The following is a 21,046-nucleotide window of genomic DNA, read 5'->3' as shown; positions in this document are numbered from 1 at the left end:
GGGGCAGAGGTGACCCCGCGCGTCCGCTGCCAGGCCCGGAGCCGCCCGGCCCCGCCTCTTTCCGGGTGCATCCAGGGAATTGAAGTTCCGGTCGGTCCCGGGCGCGCCCAGGGTGGTGGGGCGCGCGAGGGGCTCCCACTACAAGTCCCGTGATGCCTCGGGGCGCCGCCGCGCCTGCGTGCTGAGGCCGCGGGGCGTGCGGGCAGCGGAGCAGTAAAGATGGCTGCGCGCGGGACTCCGCCCTCCGCTCCCGGCTGAGGCGCTCGGCGGCGGCGGCGGCGGCGGCGGCCCGGGGCAGCGGCGGCAATGGCCGAGCTGGAGCACTTGGGCGGGAAGCGGGCTGAGTCGGCGCGGGCGCGGCGGGCCGAGCAGCTGCGGCGCTGGCGGGGCTCGCCGACTGAGCAGGAGCCCGCTGACCGGCCGGGCGCGGGGCCGCAGGCTCGGCGCGGGGGCCCGCGGGTCCGCTTCGAGGACGGCGCTGTGTTCCTGGCCGCCTGCTCCAGCGGGGACACCGACGAAGTGAGGCGGCTCCTGGCCCGGGGCGCCGACGTGGACACGGCCAACGTGGACGGCCTGACCGCGCTGCACCAGGTGAGCGCGCGGGGCGGGTGGCCGAGCCGGGGTCGGCGCGGCCCGGCGGCGTCCGCTTCCCCGCTGCCCGCGCCGCCCGCCCGCGGCCCGCGCGGAGGCCGGCTGTCCGTGCCCCCGAGAGCGGGGCTGGGTCCGCGCCGCGTCCTCGGGTTTGCGAAGGTCCGGGGGCGGCTTCGGGACCGCGGGCCCAGCCCCGCGTCAGGCGCGCCGGCGAGAGGCCGCCTGCGGGGTGCCCTGGCTTGATGCTCGGGGCCGCCTGCCTTCCCGCGCCCCGGCTGCCCCGCGGGAATGACGCGCCCCAGGCCGGGCCGCAGCCGCGGACCGCCGTGTGCGCTCGGCCCCAGCGCCTTCGCTGCGCCCATCTTACGCCCGCGTGGTCCGTGTCGCTGTCAGGGTTGACTCCACCCTCCCTCTCCACGTGGGACTTCGTCAGTTATTTCAGGGGGCCCGGAGCTGGACACCCACTCTTAATCCTTCTCGATTTCCTCCTTCTGCTGTCTGTGCGAGTGGGTGCGTTGGCATGAGTGTGCTTCTGAAAAATAACACAAGCCTGCGTCTCGCCGCTTCTCCGAACACGCTAGCCAGGAGCTTAGCGTGCCTGCTCGCCGTGTTTCCAGTCCTTTCTTTCAGAGGAAAGGACCTTCTCTTTACTCTGCTTGTATCGGTGTTTTCTCACTCAGAACGGTGCCCCACCTCAGAGAGCAACCAGTTCAGTTCAGTCGCGAGCGACTCTTTGCGACCCCACGGACTGCAGCACGCCAGGCCTCCCTGTCCATCACCAACTCGCGGAGTTTACTCAAACTCATGTCCATCGAGTCGGTGATGCCATCCAACCATCTCATCCTCTGTCATCCCCTTCTCCTCCCGCCTTCAGTCTTTCCCAGCATCAGAGTCTTTTCAAGTGAGTCAGTTCTTCGCATCAAGTGGCCAAAGTAGTGGAGTTTCAGCTTCAGCATCAGTCCTTCCAATGAATATTCAGGACTGATCTCCTTTAGGATGGACTGGTTGGATCTCCTTGCAGTCCAAGGGACTCTCAAGAATCTCCTCCAACACCGCAGTTCAAAAGCATCAGTTGTTTGGCGCTCAGCTCTCGTTACAGTCCAACTCTCACATCCATACATGACCACTGGAAAAACCATAGCCTTGACTAGACGGACCTTTGTTGGCAAAGTAATGTCTCTGCTTTCTAATATGCTGTCTAGGTTGATCATAGCTTTTCTTCCAAGGAGCAAGTGTCTTTCAATTTCATGGCTGCAGTCACCATCTGTGGTGATTTTGGAGCCCAAAAAACATTTGTATAATTCTTTGCTGTTTAAAAATTATTTTATGTCTCGCTGCATGTGAATCTCAGCAGTTATCCTTTGACATAGGTGTTTGTTATTGATATAATAACCGTTTTATAGGTGATGAGTCTCAAGCTCAGAAAATTGTTGCTTGTATGGGATTAGAAGAGAGAGAGAGAAATTGCCTTTAGGCATAGATTTTTCACATTTAAACTCTAAAGCTTTATATTTCATCTATTAAGGAGCTGAATATGTATAAGATGGATGCTAAGAGGGCCACATGCATTTTAAATTTCTGAGCTCCTTGAGAGGGTGCGTTTTTACTTTTCAGATGTATTTGGGAGGTCTAGATTCTGAAAAAAACCACTTGAAGGGATCCTGGAGGATAGAGTAATAGAAAGCCATCTCTAGCGCACGTGTTCTTTATTGAGGCAGTTTTCTGAGTATAACTCAGTGGCCCCATTTCTTTAGCTGCCTCTGCCCACTGAGTCCAGCCCGACCACACGTGTTTTAGCAGAGCCCCAAGACCAGCACCCAGCGTGAGGCCGCTCCTGGTGGTTCTTCCCGCACCAGGAGACCACCTTTCTGACCCCTTGCCCTGAGACTGGGCCTCTTGGAGTCTCTCTTTCCCTGTTAATTAGCACCCTAGATGGTGACTTGCAGCTTCTCTGAGTTACTGTGATCTTCACATTCTGTGATCTCCTAAACTAGGAGAGGGAGGGGATGGCAGCCACGGCCTTTTCTCTGAAACGCCTGCACGCGCTTTGTGATCCTGCTCCCTGCTTGCAGAGCTCCTGGCGAGTTGGGTTGACCAGGTGTACCCAGCACTTGACAAATTTCATCCACAGACTAAGCTGCTTGAAGATTCGAGGGGAAACAACAGACCGTCTCTTTGTTTTGAATCAAGACGGAGCCTTTATTGGCTCAGGAACTCTTTTCCTAGTCAGTTTCCGTAGAGTTACAGTGTGTTTCTCCAGGGCCTGAAGAACTCTTAAGGTACCTAAAAGGGGGTTTTTGAAACGTGGGGCTGGAACTGCCAGTGGCTGGACGGCCATCAGGTGTCTGCGTGCCTGTCCTTCTGTGAAGCGGAGAGTGTTATGCTCACCCGAATTACTTAGCTAAAATAGCCACCGGCCTGCAAGTGTGGTGTGATTTATCAGGATGATTGCTGCTGGCCACGTTTTGGCCACAGCCTCTGGGCCAGCTGGGAGAAACCCCAGCAGACATCGCTGGACGATCCCTCTTCTCCCTCAAGGTTACAGTAGACATTTTGTGTTTCAGGGCGCGGTGCCTTGACCCTGCTTTTGACTTAGACCGTTCTTTCCTGGCAGCCTTTGCTTCTGCCAGGAGGTGCTTGAATCAAAGGTAAGTTCCAGGGCGCCTGCTAATAATGCTTGAAATAGATCCGGATAAGAAGTATCTTGAAGGTTAGCCTTGCTCTGGTGAAAGCCTTGGAAACTGATGCATACCAACTAGACATGAGCAAATAAATTAAGATTTGGTATGCATGCAGGGTCGTCAATGAAAAGGATGTTAATTGAGTTACATAACCCTTGGAAGAGCGTGCTTGCTCACAGAGGAATTCCCATTTCGTTTACGTGTCGATATTGTCGGGCTTGAAGTGTGGGCTTATAATTCAGTGTGGGCTGGTACTTTAAACATTTTCTTTTTACATGTTTATGTGGTAAGGTTTTTCATTAGCCCCTATCTTGGGTCCTTAGAGTTATGCTCTTGGGTCCTCTGGGGCCAGATACAGGCTCATAGACCTGCGTCAGCCAAATTACTGGGCTGCTGAGAGGCAGCTTTTGGAAAGATTTTCTGGGCTTTGTCAAAATGGGTGCCTGCGCTTCCTCGAGAATGCGTTCCATTGGTGCTGTGTCTGCGGGTGTGGGGAGGACGCTGATGCTGGTCCTCGGGGCTCTGCGCTCCAGACTGGTCTCCATCTGGACGACACCAAGGAGGCTAGAAGGATGCTTTCCTGGTGGCCTCAGAGTCCATGTTTGCGCCTCAGAGTCGCCCCAGACTGGCATTCGACTCCTAGTGGCCTCAGTCATTCTAGAGCTGCCTCAGTCTGCCCCTGTGTCCTGAGGGGAAGGAAGAGGGTCTGTTTCCCTGGAAGAGACTAGGCAGGGAGAGGTGAGGGACGGAAGGCAGAGCGGCTTCTGTTCAGTGAGACAGAGAAGGCGAAGGTGAGAGGCCTGTGCTGCGGTTCCAGATGGGCTGTCAGTGTGCCGATTTGTATGCTAAAGTAAGATGTGTATTCTTTTTTTAAATTGAGTTGTTTAAACACCTCGTGGAAGCCACCCGTGTTCCCAGTTTTTAATTTACGGCTGTGCTGGGTCTTCATTACTGTTTGGGCTTTCTCTAGTCGCAGCGAGCGGGTCCTCCTCTTCATCACGGTGGCGTCTCTTGTGGGGCCCGGGCTCAGTAATTGGGCCCACAGGCGTGGTTGCCCCGCGGCCACTGAATCTTCCCAGGCCAGGGGGTCAAACCTGCGTCCCTGCGTCGGCAGGCGGGTTCTTAGCCACGGGGCCGCCAGGGAGGCCCTGCAGCTGGCGTTCGACACTGTGTTCGTTTCCTGTGCACGGCCTCTGCTTCTGGTCAGCGTGCAAAGCCAGCTTTCCCTCCCGTGATGAGAGCTTTTAAGGTGCACTTTCTTGGCAGCTTTCAAACTCCGCTGCAGACGTTTTGGCCACAACCACTATGCTGTCATCACGTGCCCGTGACTTATTTTATACCTGGGATGAAAGTTGTTTTCCTAACCTTTTCTCTTTTATTCCAACTTCCTTATTCATTCCCCTTACAGTTCCACGAGACTTACCCAGTATGTTGGTGAATTCTGCTCGCCTTAGGGCCCAAGGCGATCTGGGCATAAATGAGAGAGCCTGTCGGCGTTTTCATCACCATGGCTCCGGAGCACGCCTGCTGAGTCATTCTGGTGGCTGACCTCGCAGCCTGCTTCATAGGAGGCCACCTGGCCTTGCCTTCCCAGTCTCGTCCCCAGTCGTGACGCCGTCGTGGACTTCAGAGCCAGCTTTGAAAATGAGGCTTATTTTTATGGTGGTTTATTGGGAAGTGGGAGAGCTGGGGGAGTACAGACACACGTTGTCTAACCACCAGCTTTTTTTTGCTCCTTAGCCAAAGTTTTGTGCCCCGGCTTGCAGTCTCGTAAAGGAGCTGTCTGGTGCGATGCCGGCTCCAGAACCTTTGTGTTTCACAGTAGCCAAGCCGTCACTGTGTGAGGGTGAAGCGTGGCTCTGTCACAGGTAGCGGGTTGGACGGGTCTTTTGGTAAATTAGACTTAAGTCCTTCTTATTCTCATCTTCACAGTGTAAAGTGTTCACGTTTACAGTCTATGTATTCAGTTCAGTCCAGTCGCTCAGTCGTGTCCGACTCTCTGCGACCCCATGAACTGCAGCACACCAGGCCTCCCTGTCCATCACCAACTCCCGGAGTTCACTAAAACTCATGTCCATCGAGTCCGTGATGCCATCCAGCCTCTCATCCTGGGTCGTCCCCTTCTCCTCCTGCCCCCAATCCCTCCCAGCATCAGAGTCTTTTCAAATGAGTCAACTCTTTGCATGAGGTGGCCAAAGTGTTGGAGTTTCAGCTTTAGCATCATTCCTTCCAAGAAATCCCAGGGCTGATCTCCTTTAGATGGATTGGTTGGATCTCCTTGCAGTCCAAGGGACTCAAGAGTCTTCTCCAACACCACAGTTCAAAAGCATCAATTCTTCGGCACTCAGCCTTCTTCACAGTCCAACTCTCACATCCATACATGACCACTGGAAAAACCATAGCCTTGACTGGACGGACTTTAGTCGGCAAAGTAATGTCTCTGCTTTTGAATATACTGTCTAGATTGGTCATAACTTTTCTTCCAAGGAGTAAGCGTCTTTTAATTTCATGGCTGCAGTCACCATCTGCACTGATTTTGGAGCCCCCCAAAATAAAGTCTGACACTGTTTCCACTGTTTCCCCATCTATTTCCCATGAAGTGATGGGACCAGATGCCATGATCTTCGTTTTCTGAATGTTGAGCTTTAAGTCAACTTTTTCACTCTCCTCTTTCACTTTCATCAAGAGGCTTTTTAGCTCCTCTTCACTTTCTGCCATAAGGGTGGTGTCATCTGCATATCTGAGTGATATTTCTGCCAGCAATCTTGATTCCAACTTGTGTTTCTTCCAGTCCAGCATTTCTCGTGATGTACTCTGCATAGAAGTTAAATAAGCAGGGTGACAATATATAGCCTTGACGTACTTCTTTTCCTATTTGGAATCAATCTGTTGTTCCATGTCCAGTTCTAACTGTTGCTTCCTGACCTGCATACAGATTTCTCAAGAGGCAGGTCAGGTGGTCTGGTATTCCCATGTCTTTCAGAATTTTCCACAGTTTCTTGTGATCCACACAGTCAAAGGCTTTGGCATAGTCAATAAAGCAGAAATAGATGTTTTTCTGGAACTCTCTTGCTTTTTCTATGATCCAGCGGATTTCGGCAGTGTGATCTCTGGTTCCTCTGCCTTTTGTAAAACCAGCTTGAACATCAGGAAGTTCACGGTTCACGTATTGCTGAAGCCTGGCTTGGAGAATTTTGAGCATTACTTTACTAGCGTGTGAGATGAGTGCAATTGTGCGGTAGTTTGAGCATTCTTTGGCATTGCCTTTCTTTGCGATTGGAATGAACACTGACCTTTTCCAGTCCTGTGGCCACTGCTGAGTTTTTCAAATGTGCTGGCATATTGAGTGCAGCACTTTCACAGCATCATCTTTCAGGATTTGAAACAGCTCCACTGGAATTCCATCACCTCCACTAGCTTTGTTCGTAGTGATGCTTTCTAAGGCCCACTTGACTTCACATTCCAGGATGTCTGGCTCTAGGTGAGTGATCACACCATCGTGATTATCTGGGTCATGAAGATCGTTTTTGTACAGTTCTGTGTATTCTTGCCACCTCTTTTTAATATCTTCTGCTTCTGTTAGGTCCATACCATTTCTGTCCTTTATCGAGCCCATCTTTGCATGAAATGTTCCTTTGGTATCTCTAATTTTCTTGAAGAGATCTCTAGTCTTTCTTTCCCATTCTGTTGTTTTCCTCTATTTCTCTGCATTGATCGCTGAAGAAGGCTTTCTTATCTCTCCTTGCTATTCTTTGGAACTCTGCATTCAGATGCTTATATCTTTCCTTTTCTCCTTTGCTTTTTGCCTCTCTTCTTTTCACAGCTATTTGTAAGGCCTCCCCAGACATCCATTTTGCTTTTTTGCATTCCTTTTCCATGGGGATGGTCTTGATCCCTGTCTCCTGTACAGTGTCATGAACCTCATTCCATAGTTCATCAGGCACTCTATCTATCAGATCTAGGCCCTTAAATCTATTTCTCACTTCCACTGTATAATCATAAGGGATTTGATTTAGGTCATACCTGAATGGTCTAGCGGTTTTCCCTACTTTCTTCAATTTAAGTCTGCATTTGGCAATAAGGAGTATATGATCTGAGCCACAGTCAGCTCCTGGTCTTGTTTTTGCTGACTGTATAGAGCTTCTCCATCTTTGGCTGCAAAGAATATAATCAATCTGATTTCGGTGTTGACCATCTGGTGATGTCCATGTGTAGAGTCTTCTCTTGTGTTGTTGGAAGAGGGTGTTTGCTACGACCAGTGCATTTTCTTGGCAAAACTCTAATAGTCTTTGCTCTGCTTCATTCCTCATTCCAAGGCCAAATTTGCCTGTTTCTCCAGGTGTTTCTTGACTTCCTACTTTTGCATTCCAGTCCCCTATAATGAAAAGGACATCTTTTTTGGATGTTAGTTCTAAAACGTCTTGTAGGTCTTCATAGAACCGTTCAACTTCAGCTTCTTCAGCGTGGTTGGGGCATAGACTTGGATAACTGTGACATTGAATGGTTTGCCTTGGAGATGAACAGAGATCATTCTGTCGTTTTTGAGACTGCATCCAAGTACTGCATTTCGGACTCTTTTGTTGACCATGATGGCTACTCCATTTCTTCTGAGGGATTCCTGCCCACAGTAGTAGGTATAATGGTCATCTGAGTTAAATTCACCCATTCCAGTGCATTTTAGTTCGCTGATTCCTAGAATGTCAACGTTCAGTCTTGCCATCTCCTGTTTGACCACTTCCAATCTGCCTTGATTCATGGACCTGACATTCCAGGTTCCTATGCAATATTGCTCTTTACAGCATCGGACCTTGCTCCTATCACCAGTCACATCCACAGCTGGGTATTGTTTTTGCTTTGGCTCCATCCCTTCATTCTTTCTGGAGTTATTTCTCCTCTGATCTCCAGTAGCATATTGGGTACCTACTGACCTGGGGAGTTCGTCTTTTGGTATCCTACCATTTTGCCTCTTCATACTGTTCATGGGGTTCTCAAGGCAAGAATACTGAAGTGGCTTGCCATTCCCTTCTCCAGTGGGCCACATTCTGTCAGACCTCTCCACCATGACCCGCCCGTCTTGGGTTGCCCCACAGGCATGGCTTGGTTTCACTGAGTTAGACAAGGCTGTGGTCCTAGTGTGATTAGATTGACTAGTTTTCTGTGAGTGTGGTTTCAGTGTGTCTGCCCTCTGATGCCCTCTTGCAACACCTACCATCTTACTTGGGTTCCTCTTACCTTGGGCATGGGGTATCTCTCATGGCTGCTCTAGCAAAGCACAGCCGCTGCTCCTTACCTTGGACGAGGGGCGTCTCCTTACCGCTGCCGCTCCTGACCCTCACCGTGGGGTGGCTCCTCTAGGCCCTCCTGCACCTGCGCAGCCCCCGCTCCTCGGGATGCTCCTCCCGGCCGCCGGCCCTGGCCTCGGGCTCGGGGTGGCTCCTCAGGGTCACTGCCCCTGGCTTCAGGCGCGAGGTGGCTCCTCCCTGCTGCCCCTGACCACAGACGCAAGGTAGCTCCTCTCGCCTGCGCTCAGTGCGCCTGCTTGCCTTAAACTCTGGGCCCCCAGGGAAGTCCCCGATCCAGAAGCCAGATCCTGACCCAGAACTGACTCAGGGCAAGGAACTGAATTGAAACCTCATTTGGGTTACTAGTTGAATTGGTGACTTTTTTTTTTTTTTTGCTTTAAATTTATTTTTTCTGCCTTTGAAGTATAATTTATTTTTCTTAAATTTTAGACTGTAATCGATTTGAATAAATTTGACGTTTAATCAGGCATGTAGAGTTTGTGTTTGTTTCATAACACAGGTTTGTTGGAAAACTGAAGCCTTAGCTTTCAGTATAGAGAGCTGATCCGTGTGTAGTTTCTGAGGCAGTATTGTGTGCAGCGTGCTTGTGGGGTGTTGCGTAAGGATTCAGAAGAGACTTGTTCTCACGGTCCTGACAGACCACCGTACTGGGGCTGTTTGGGGAACTGCTCTGCTGCCGGCAAAACCTGGCTGCCACCTATGAAATTTTGGTCTAGTGACCTACTTCCTTTTTCTTTTTAAGCTTTTAATTCATGAAATATTTATACATACAAAAAGAGTAGTATGATTCTCAAAAGTTGGCAGCTCATGGCCAATCTTGTTTCATTTTTACATCTTTCTTTCCCTGTCCCCAATATGCTAGGTTATTTTACGGCCAGTCCTAATTATCACATACTTTTATTTGTAAATATTTCAACATGTATTTCTAAGAGATAGGAATTTAAACGAAAACAATTACAAATTCATTAACACACGTAAAAATTGAGCACTCACTCCCTAAAACCGTCTGGTGGTTCATGAGTTAATTTTTTTTTAGCAATTGGTTTATTCAGGTAAGATCTGCATTTTGGTTCCTGTGTATCTTAAGACTCTCTTAATCCGTAGTTTCCGCTCATTTTTCCTCTGCAGTTTATTTGTTGAAAACCTGAGTTGTTTGTACTATAGACTTGCCCACAGTCTTGGTTCTGTTGACTGCATGCTTATATGCTAACATGGTCTCCTGTATTTTCCATAAACTGATCGTCAGATCCACAGATTTGATCGGATTTAGATGTGAATTTTAGGCAAGGGTAGTTCATAGGTGATGGTATATCCTTCTGTCAAGAGGCACATGATATCAAGATATCTGTGGTTGAGTGGCTGGTGGTGGCCTAAACAGAATCTTGAAGTTTCAAGCCTGTCTTAACTAGACCTGAATTCTGTTAATCAATAATTAATGCATTCTTCTAATTATCATCACATCTCCCTTTGTTGACCTCTCCTTGGGAAACCTGGGACCAGTTCAAAGCGTGTAAACTGTGAACCTTGTCTCTTGCTGGCAAGCTTAGATCAGTGCCCTGGTGTGTAAAAGTCTGTCAGTGACACTGACTGTAAGGATCAAAACTTCATCACCTTTTCAGATCTGTTTCGCTAACTCTTAGCTGAAGTTCCCCCTATTTTGAAATATTGTTCAGAGTTTCAGTTCAGTAATATGGTTTCTCGCCCCTGAAGACTGCACCAGCCCTGAGCTTCATTATAAAAGAAAGCCTCGGAGGACAGGCTCCAGAGACAAGTCAAAAGGCAGAGTAGCTCAGCTCCACGGGGAGAGGAGAGCCGCTCCTCCAGGCGCGAGTCCGTGCCAGGGAGGGGGATAGAGGAGGCGCGAGTCCGCGGAGCGTCCGCGCCACTGCGGCAGGCGGGGCGCTGGTCCTTGCTTGCGTGGAGACTGCGCCTGTGGGGCCCTTTGGGGCCGGGAGAGGCCTGCCCTTCCAGCTGGGCCGGGCTCTCACAGTAGGGGGTGTTACACTGTGTTCGTTTTGAAGTTTGTTTTGTTATGAACACAGTTTTATGAACTGTATTTTCTTTATATGGGACAGTTCCTGGGAAGCAGGTTTATTTTCTGTTTCTCTGCAGTGTTTTTGCCGGGCATCTGTTTTCAGTGACTTTTATTCTTTCACTCATTTTGAAAGTTGGCTAGCCTAGCCATGAGGTACGGCTTTAAAGTCCCAAATGCGCTGCTGGGTTCTTGGAACTCAGCTCCACTGTTTCGCGCTCAGGCCTCTTGCTGCCTTTCCTCCACGTGTTAAACTGCCCGCTTTGAAGGTAAACCGCGTGGAAAATGAGGTCAGAAGGATGACTCACCTCCCTGTCCGTGCTCGGGATACAGGCTGATAGAGTCCCGCCCTGCCCGCTGAGAGTCTTCCTACCTGCTGGGAGCTCAGGGCCCAGCGAGGCGGCCTGTCGGCTTGTGCCCCACCTGCCCTGCGGGGCTGGTGTCAGAGGGTCCTCCCTGCTGGGACTCTCGGTGCTCAGAGGACATGCGCCGCTGGCGCAGTTGCCAGGTGCAAGGAGATGCTGTGTGCCCACTCGGCTGTCTCTGCTGATGCCCGTTAGCACCAGCATCGCCTCGGCCCCAGGGGTTTTTGTTGCCTGTCTGACTCTTTGTGACCCCACGGACTGCAGCAATCCAGGCTCCCCTGTCGTCCAGTATCTCCCGAAGTTTGCTCAAACTCGTGTCCGTTGAGTCGATGATGCCATCCAAACACCTGGTCTTCTGCCATCGTCCCCTCCTGCCTTCAGTCTTCTCCAGCGTCACGGTCTTTTCCAAGATCGGCTCTGCATCAGGTGGCCAATGTACTGGAGCTTCGGCTTCAGCATCAGTTCTTCCAATGAATATAGAGACCTTTGTTGACAAAGTAATGTCTCTGCTTTTTAATATGCTGTCTAGGTTTGTCGTAGCTTTTCTTTCAAGGAGCAAGTGTCTTTTTTAATTTCATGGCTTCATTTTCTCCAGTGGTGTTGGAGCCCAAGAAAATAAAACATGTCACTGTTTGCACTTTTCCCCCATCTATTTGCCATGGAGTGATGGGACCAGATGCCATGATCTTCATTTTTTGAATGTTGAGTTTTAAGCCAACTTTTTCACTCTCCCCTTTCACTCTCATCAAGAGGCTCTTTAGTTCCTCTTCACTTTCTGCCATAAGGGTGTTATCATTTGCATATCTGAGGTTATTGATATTTTTCCCAACAATCTTGATTCCAGCTTGTGATTCATCCAGCCAGGCATTTTGAATGGTGTACTCTGCATAGAAGTTAAATAAGCAGGGTGACAATATACAGCCTTGACGCACTCCTTTCCCGATTTGGGACAGGTCTGTTGTTCCATGTCCAGTTCTAACTGTTGCTTCCTGACCTTCATACAGGTTTCTCAGGAGGCAGATAAGGTGGTCTGGCATTCCCATCTGTCTAAGAATTTTCCAGTTTGTTGTGATCCATACAGTCAAAGGCTTTAGTCATTGAAGCAGAAGTAGATTTTTTTTTCTGGAATTCCCTTGCTTTTTATGTGATCCAACAGATATTGGTAATTTGATCTCTGGTTCCTCTGCCCTTTCTAAATCCAGCTTGTACATCTGGAAGTTGTTGGTTCACATATTGCTGAAGCCTGTCTTGAAGGATTTTGAGCATAATCTTGCTAGCAAGGGTTTTCAGTGGGAAATAACTCCGAAGTGTAAGTCGGTGTCTTCATTATTGTGAAGAAAGCTATTACTGTATCTTCCTTTTTTTTTTTTTAATATTTAGAGAAGAGAAGTTTCTTGTTCTGTCTCCGTAATGCACTTCTGAGGTTTGAATCTTTAAAAATTTAAATGCTCCTTCATTTAGTTTTTTTGGCCACAGATTTATTGTTTCTTAGACGCCAGGTCCTGTGGTGGCTGCCGGGGCACACAGGTGGCGTAGTCCCTGCCCTCAGGGATTGGGTAGCTCAGTCTTAGAGACGCCGTCTGGCCCGGATTGCTTCTGGCTAGGGTTGCCTCCGTTCTCTGTTGCCCTGTTCATGGTAGAAGTGGGGAGAGTGTTGATTCTCTACGGTCTTGCCTCTGTGTACTTCAGAGAGTCAGCCTTCTCCAGCCGCTAATCTGATAAAAGGCCCATGTCTCTAATGAGGTCGACAGGCCGTCAGTCATTGTCCTCTGTCCTCTGAGGGTCTCCCCTCTCTCCGCTTCCCGCGGGCTCGCTGGAGAGTCAGTGGTGGCCTGCGCTCTGGGGCCGCGCTGGCGGAAGGGCTGCTGGAGCAGCGCTGGACGGAGAGCCTCAGGCCTGGCCGTGCGTGTTGCTTTGTCACGGGACCATCACGCTTCAGGCATCACAGCAGAAAGGACCTCGGAGGACAGCATCTGACCCACCTCTGTCATTTTTGCAAATGAGCAGTCTGAGCCTAGAAAGAAGCTGAAAGAATACCATGAGCATGGAACAGAGATTCAACATAATGACGTGTTTTATCTGTAAAACAAACCAGATTTCTGCTTGGCAGTCTCTTCTGTTTCTGAAAATGCAGTTGTTTCCAAGATAACTTTGAGAAAAACAAAATATTCTCAATTCTTTTGAAGAACTTTTGAAGGAGGACGATACGGTATGACTATATTTCTCTCTGAAAAGCTACAATATAATTGATGCATAATGGAGTAATTATTCACAATTTCAAGAAAATGAATCTGAGAGTTCTTTTAAGCATTTCACATTTTACTTATTCGTCTTTGTATTTACTGCTAATCACATAGCTTTAAAATTGAATTATATAAAAGGAAAAACAGTCGTTAGTGCAAACACCGCCTTAAACACATTAACAGTTTTTAGTTTTATTCTTTCCCAGGTCGAATTAATGTTTACAAACGTGTTGACTCGTAGAACGCGCTGCGTGTTGTGACTCTCAGTGCCCCTCACTGAGCGTACGCTGCTCTGTGCTTTTTCCTGTTCTTATTACCTTTGCCTGAGCAGTTCCAAGTACGTGTTGTTATTCCATTTACTGATGAGCAGAGTTGGGAACCTTGATCCTGTAGGTCGGGCTGACTTGGGAGCTTCTGCTTTCTGCCAGGATGTGCTGCTCTTAGGAAGTCCTGCTGTCTTCTCCGTCTGGACCATCCGTTTACTTTCGGAAGGCCTCTTGGATGCGTGCTGCTTTGTAGGGGAGGTTTCTTTCCGTGGTCTCTCCTCTGATTCTAGCCTAGGTCTTAGTTCGCTCAGTGTGAGATAGCGCCCAGAGCTCTGCGTCCCCACCTCACTCAGCGTGGCACACGCCGAGATGACAGCATTGGGGATGGAGACTCGGGAGCTTGGTATAAACACCCGTGACATTTCTGAATATATCATGGTAAAACCTATTCAGATCAAACTTTAATTGTTAGCATTAAAATCTGTTTTAAAATCGAAGTATAGTTGATTTACAGTGTTGTTAGCATTAAAGTCTCTAAACAATAAACAGACCAAGAAGTAACAGTCAAGAAATTAACAACATCACTTGTTTTATTGAAGAAAATGTAGTGATATCAGCTGCGTCAGCGCTGACGCCGATGATGGCGACGGTCGCGACAAACACGCACGTCTTCATTTCCGGTAGGAAACGGTGTATTTTACTCGCGCTTGCAAAACGTCCATCTTCCCTGATGTTAACCAGTGTAGACTGAAATAAACACAGGTCAAATCGCGTCAGTCAGAAGAGAGGAGGCTGTGCTGTGGAGTCGCCCTCGACAGCGGAGCACACACCGACGCTGCAGTCACTAAACTCAGGAGCCGCGCGGGTGAAACGCCACTTTACCCCCCTGAGATTTTTCATTGGCTGCAAAACATTGTTTAATAGTAATACAGAATTTCATTCAAAAGGTCTTAACCCATCTGTAACACAGTGATGACTGGGGCTCTCTGATAAAGCCCTTTAGCTTAAACACATTGATAGGAAGAACCCAGTGAATGCCGGCAGTTGTTACGTTGAGTTAGTATCACAATATGGTTAAGATTGTGAGCTTTGGAGTCAGATATGCCTGGCTTATCTGATAATCGTGGCTTAGCTGCTGGCCTTCACTTTGTGCATGCTGCTGAACCTAAGCGCCCGATTCGCAGTAGGTGCTCAGGTGACTTCTGTCGGTCCTGAGATGAAGACCGCAGCCCTTGCTGTGGACCCCCCGCCCCGCCCTGCCGGGCGCTGTGTGGTCTCATGCCCTGTCAGCCTCTGAACTTGGCCCCTTTGGAGCACAGGCGTTTGAAGCGTCGACGGCGTCCAGTTCACTGTTTTTTCTCCCGTCGCGAGCACCTTCAGTGGCACGCCTAAGAGACGGCTGAGAGACGCGCAGTCATGAAGCTTGCGTCTGCGTCTCCTCGTGTGGGTCTCATAGTCTCGTCCTGGCGTGCTGGCCTTCGATCCGTCCTGCGCTTTCCATGTGGTGTGAGGGAGAGGTCCAGCTTGATTCTCCTGCGAATATCCAGGTGCCGCAGCGCCTCTTGCTGCGAAAACTCGGAAGGGTAAATCTTCCTGTTCTGGCCTGCAGTTTCTGACCAGCAGCTCAGAGAGTGTTGAATAGCAATCGTGAGGGAAAGCGTCTTTGTCTGTTTTCTTTCCTTAAAGAGACATCTCTTATATGTCTCCATTAAATGTGATGTTTGCTCTTTTTTAAATAGTTTCTTTTGAGTAAGCAATTTCTCTCTAATTTGTTAAGTTTTTTAAAAACTTTTTTTATTGGGAAATTTAATACATATTCAGAAAAGTGCATATGAAACAAAACTATATAATTAATGGATTTTTATAAAGCAGAGGCCTGAGTTACCGTGACCTTGGTCAACTACTGTTCCAAGATCAGGAAAGAGGGGTAAGCTTCTAATACCTTTGATGTTAGAACCGTTAGTTAATAAGCCCAGGACGTTTAAAAGGTGGTTAGGGTGGCATCACACGCAGTGTTCTCTGACAGTGGCTGTGCCCCCTGAGAGGTGCCAGTTGCCAGCTGTGGTTTGGCTGAGCCGCTGCGGCTGCTCGAGTTTGCACTTCCAGGACACACGTGCCTTGCCGAGGTCTGCCCTTGGGTGGGTCACAGGCACCAGGCCCTTCGGGTGTCCCCTTTCCTGTGTCTCCTCGCTCCGTGAGCGGCGCCTCCCTCTGCCCAGCTGTCCTGGAGACGCCGTGTGTTTCTGGATCCACTCGCTCTGCACGGTTCCTCCAGGACGTCCCTCGTTAGGTGCTTCCTAGGCCTGCGGGTGCGTAAGGACCAAGAGAGACGCGGTCCTCTGTCAGCCTCCAGCCCCCAGCCCCTGCGGATTCATCTCCCGGGCGCCTCTCGAGCCCGTCTGCTTCCATTCGGTCTCTTGTTTGTTCCGTCAGTCCCAGCCTTTATCTCTCACCTGCATCACAGAAGGAGTCTGCCGGGTCCCGTCTCCCCTCCGGTTTCCTGCTCTTTGAGCCAAGAGTTGGGAACGTCCCGCGCTCCCTGAAGCCCCTCAGGGGCTCTCCAGGCTCTTCTCGCCGTTCCCGGCCTTGGGTCGTCCCCTCAGTCTCCAGTTCCCCGGCCCCGCTGCGCCTCTCCTTGGCCCGCCCGCCTTGCGGGTCTCAGGGCCTCTCAGCCCCCTCCTCCCCGCGGCGCCCTCCCTGTGCCCTTTGCCGTGTTGCCTGCTTCTGTGCTTCCCCCGGTATCTTATGCGTACCTGTCATGGGGCGCTTGTTGTACCGTCTTACAGCTTCTCATTTAGCTGACTGTTTTCCCTTCACCAGACTTTAAGGTCTGGGGGTCCAGGAACCGCGCCTGACTCATTCACCATTGTGTTAACCGCATCCACCATGCCATCTGTTAAACTGTAGACATTGGGACTAGCTGGTCACTCGGTGAGTGAAATCATGAGAAGAAGGGGGTGGTGGCAAGGGAGTAGCAGTGAGTTGTTCCAGAGCATAATTTAATGAGAATCATCAGAACTGGAATTTGAGTTCCTATTTATAAGCTGCAAAGTCTATGATTTTCTTTCTTAGTAATTGGTTCTTCTTTTAGAGTTTCCTATTGGTTAAACTTTGCTTGGTTAGGTCTTAGAGGGAATTAGGAATTGGGTGTCATGTTCTTATGTCTTTTAAAGACAAACAGAACAAGGAGAGCATAAACCAGGATTTAGGTGCTAAAAATATTGCAGAATTTAGAGCCTTGACCTTCAAGCAGTATGTCAGCGTGAGGAGTACAACTGTTAGGAGAAAGTGTCTCTGATACAGAAAGTTTTTGCGATCAGTTCAGTCGCTCAGTCGTGTCCGACTCTTTCCGACCCCATAGACCGCAGCACGCCGGGCCTCCCCGTCCATCACCATCTCCCAGAGCTTGCTCAAACTCATGTCCATCGAGTCGGTGATGCCATCCAATCATCTCATCCTCTGTCGTCCCCTTCTCCTCCTGTCCTCAGTCTTTCCCAGCATCAGGGTCTTTTCAAATGAGTCCGCTCTTTGCATCCATCTGTCTCGCTCACAGACAGATTGCTGTGTTCGAAGTACTACAGCTTCTGTATCAGCTTGAAGCAAGTTCTAAGCTGAGTGAATCGGTAGAAATGTGAGGACTGTAGTAATGGTGGCACGTTCTCCAGTGTGGTCTGGAAACTGGCGTGTAGATGCAGTCTTGTACCTGAAAGGCTTACATCCTTTTAGAAATCATAGGTGAACTAAATAAAATTAGTCTTTATTTTAATTTGATATGAAATTGCCCCAGAAGTTGTTATTTGTAATAAAGTAACATGAAAAGGATCGTTAAAGCTTTTTCAGTATAGTGTAAATGTGGAATAATAGGATAGGGGAGCGAACCAGAGTCTGTGACGGACGGCGCGTCTGTCCTCTGAATGCTGGGCACTCCCCTGTGCCCTCACGTGCTGCAGGGCCTGCAAGGAGAGGGTAGAAGAATCAGCCTCCTCCCCCAAGGACGCAGCACCTTTGGGTGGGATGAGACGTTATTGCGGGAGCAAATAATTCCTGGCTGTGTAAGGGGGGTGACTGTGTGGAATGCGCAGTGTGGGTGTTCTGAGGAGGTCGAGGTTGCTTTAGTTGGGAAAGGCACCGTTTGGGGCAGGTTGCTGGGCATCTCTCAGCTGCTTATCGAGCAAAGAGAGTGGCTGTCTTGGCACAGAAGAGCAATGTGAGGAGGAGAGTGTTTTAAGTGATTGATGCGATGGTGCCTGTTTCGGGCGGACTGACTGAGTGAGGGCTGACATGGAGCAACAGCCGGGTTCCAGATACAGAAAGGAGGACATCAAGGCTGTGTATTGTCACCCTGCTTTTTTAACTTCTATGCAGGGTACATCATGAGAAACGCTGGGTTGGAAGAAGCACAAGCTGGAATCAAGATTGCTGGGAGCAATATCAATAACCTCAGATATGCAGATGACACCACCCTTATGGCAGAAAGTGAAGAGGAGCTAAAGAGCCTCTTGATGAAGGTGAAAGAGGAGAGTGAAAAAGTTGGCTTAAAACTCAGTATTCAGAAAACTAAGATCATGGCATCCGGTCCCATCACTTCATGGGAAATAATAGATGGGGAAACAGTGGAAACAGTGTCAGGCTTTATTTTTGGGGGCTCCAAGATCACTGCAGATGGTGATTGCAGCCATGAAATTAAAAGACGCTTGCTCCTTGGAAGAAAAGTTATGACCAAACTAGATAGCATATTCAAAAGCAGAGACATTACTTTGCCAACAAAGGTCCGTCTAGTCAAGGCTATGGTTTTTCCAGTAATCATGTATGGATGTGAGAGTTGCAATGTGAAGAAAGCTGAGCGCCAAAGAATTGATGCTTTTGAACTGTGGTGTTGGAGAAGACTCTTGAGAGTCCCTTGGACTGCAAGGAGATCCAACCAGTCCATCCTAAAGGAGATCAGCCCTGGGTGTTCATTGGAAGGACTGATGCTGAGGCTGAAACTCCAATACTTTGGCCACCTGATGGGAAGAGCTGACTCATTGGAAAAGACCCTGATGCTGGGAAAGATTGAGGGCAGGAGGAGACGGGGACAACAGAGGATGAGATGGTTGGATGGCATCACCGACTCGATGGACATGAGTTTGAGCAGGCTGCAGGAGTTGGTGATGGACAGGGAGGCCTGGCGTCTGTGGGGTCGGAAAGAGTCGGGCACGACTGGGTGCCTGCACTGAGCTGACCGACGGGCTGAGGCGGGAGAAGCAGGAGCTCCGATGCGCAGTGGCGTGTAGAGTGGCTTCCATGGCCCCGCGATGGGGGAACCCAGACCGGTGAGACCGCCCAGACAGAGAGAGCAGGAGAGGGCAGAGGCAGGGGCAGCACTAACATCCGGACAGTGCACTGAGATCCAGCAGGTCCTCACCCAGCGCCCGTCGGGTGCCGGACGCTGGGAGCACTGGCAAGGAAGCCCCGTCCGCCGCTCGGCCATGAGCAGGCGCGGGACGGCACGGGGAGGCTGGTGAGGGGCAGAGCGGGGCCCGGGCCAGGCGTGTCCAGCTCGAGGTGAGGCTGGGAGACACCAGGCCACTGACGTGCGCTCAGCAGTCGGAGTTGGAGAAGGGCTTGGGTCTGAGGCGTGTTGGAGTCAGAGGCGAGAGGCCTGGGGGCCGTGACCGGTTGTGGCTTCCTGACCTCAGTGGCCCCAGCTCCCTTCATGTGGGGTGCTGGCGCTGCCCCCTCCCGGCCCCGCTCGCCTGAGCTGCTCAGCAGAGCAAGAGAAACCCATGGCGTTCCTCCTTGGCTGCAGACACGCTGAGGTTTGCAGTGGAGCAGCAGCAGGTGTTCGGGGCGGGACGCGGGCTGGGCCGTGCTGGTGTCAGCCCTGGTCCCGCCACGCAGAGCTCAGGCCGGCCGCTTCCTCGGTGCCGGCTCACCGCAGGTGAGGGGAGGGTGACGGCAGTCTCCAACTCGGGCTGCTCTGAGCACCGGTTCAGCGAGCGTGTAAGGTGCCAAGCACCCTGCCGGGGCTGTGCGATGCCTCGTCTGGGTCCTCCTTACGCCTGCCAGCATCATTGTTGTCCAGGTGACTGCGCCTCAGGGACCACCCACATCTTCACTCATTGCTGGGAAGGAAGGTGACCTAGTCATCATTTACGTAAGAAAAGGAAAGGCCGTTCGGGGCTCCTTGCTGTGTCTCCTTGCCCCTCCTCTCAGAGGCTGGCTGTGCCCTCCGCTGCCCCGGCCCTGTGCCTGTCTCTGCCTTCCTGCCCCTCTCGCTGCCTGTCGCCTTCTGTCCCTCACACACTGCAGGCGTCTCCACTCTCACAGCTGAAGCGGCCTCCAGAAGACCCGTCCCTCAGTCTTTCCACAGTTTTCAGACTTTGCTTCCTTTGTCCTCAGAGTCTCTGCTCTGCTCTAACTCCTGCGATCTACTGAAACTGCTTTCGTAAAGGCCGCCACTTTTTCAGACTCGCTAACTGCTTCGCCGTGCCTCCCTCCTTGGTTTCTTTCCTTTGGGGCCGTCTCATATGTTGTGCACTTGGCTCCTTTTATTACTGAGAACTTTTTTTGTCCTTCGACTTCATTGCTTGTCCCCCACTGTTCTCTTGCGTCCTGAATCCCTCCTTCCGACTAACCCCCCACTGCCCCTCTTCCCAGACGTTCACCCTTGTTCACCCTTGGCCTGCTCGGTTGCCTCTCGTTTCTCCGTTGGTGGCCTTGGCCACCCTGGGGCCTCGTCTGGAGCTTCTGTGTGGGTTGTGTCCAGTCCGGCCCTCCATCTTGGTATTTCCAGAGCAAAACTCTTTTCATGCCAGACACGGGCCTGTTCCTCCTGCCTTGTCTTTGGGGAGGAGGTTATCATTCCCCTGTTGCTGCCCATCTGACTGCATGAGAATCAGCATCGCTGTGGTAGAGGTGGAGGCGAGAAAGCACCCGAGCCGGCAGGCCTGGGGCAGCCCCCGGTCCCCCTCCTGGGGCTCAGCACGCTGGGAGTCGTGGTGGCCTCCATGGAGGTCCGAGCAGACCTCCCCCGCCCTCTGCTGTCAGCAGGGCGTGCCAGCCCTCTTACACGTCTCCACGCGTGCCCTGGGCCCTGTGCGGGCCCGTGTGCTTGGCGTGCGCGTGGAATGCCGCGGCATCCTGCTTGTCTGCCGACGGCCTCGTTTCCCCTGGCACACACTGGGAGCCCGTGTTAGTAGCACCCACAGCTGTCTGTGAAACACCAGTCTAGTCACGGAGCTCATATTCAAAACACGGTCACTGCCGAATCTGATGCCACACACAGTATCTCTTAGAATACATAGGCCTGGGCCCCCCCTCAGGAAACCCCAGTTCAGTGGGCCCCGCCTGGCAGTCCGTATCTTCCCCTGCAAGCAGACTGTTCTGACGTGGCGCTGTGTTTGGAAACCCTTGGGATGCAGGCAGAGGGCAAGCAGCGTGACGCCCACGGTGTTTCAGCCCATCTTGGCAGTTTCCGTCTCTCCTCCCGGCCGCGCTTGGGGATGAGCACAGAAAGCGCCTGCCCCTGCCCGCCCTCCGCTCCAGCTCCCGCGGCTCTGTCTGCCGAGGTGCCCCCTGCCCGC

General features: G+C 51.1%; 1 protein-coding gene across 8 annotated transcripts in view; it reads left to right on the top strand.

Annotated features, from left to right (window-relative positions):
• PPP1R12B (protein phosphatase 1 regulatory subunit 12B) overlaps positions 220–21,046 on the top strand; it is a 165,467-nt gene continuing 144,640 nt past the window's right edge. For all 8 annotated transcript variants that reach the window (XR_001919345.1, XR_001919346.1, XR_001919344.1 and 5 more), the window contains exon 1: positions 220–591. Coding sequence is in view for 4 of the 8 variants with exons in the window: in XM_018060851.1 (XP_017916340.1) it covers positions 307–591 (285 nt within the window). In the remaining 4 variants the exon portion in view is untranslated. The remainder of the gene's footprint in view (positions 592–21,046) is intronic.

The sequence above is a fragment of the Capra hircus genome, chromosome 16 (genome assembly GCF_001704415.2).
Source record: "Capra hircus breed San Clemente chromosome 16, ASM170441v1, whole genome shotgun sequence".
Classification (NCBI taxonomy): Eukaryota; Metazoa; Chordata; class Mammalia; order Artiodactyla; family Bovidae; genus Capra; species Capra hircus.
Note: the sequence above shows the minus strand (reverse complement) of the source record. Positions and strands in the feature narration are given on the sequence as shown.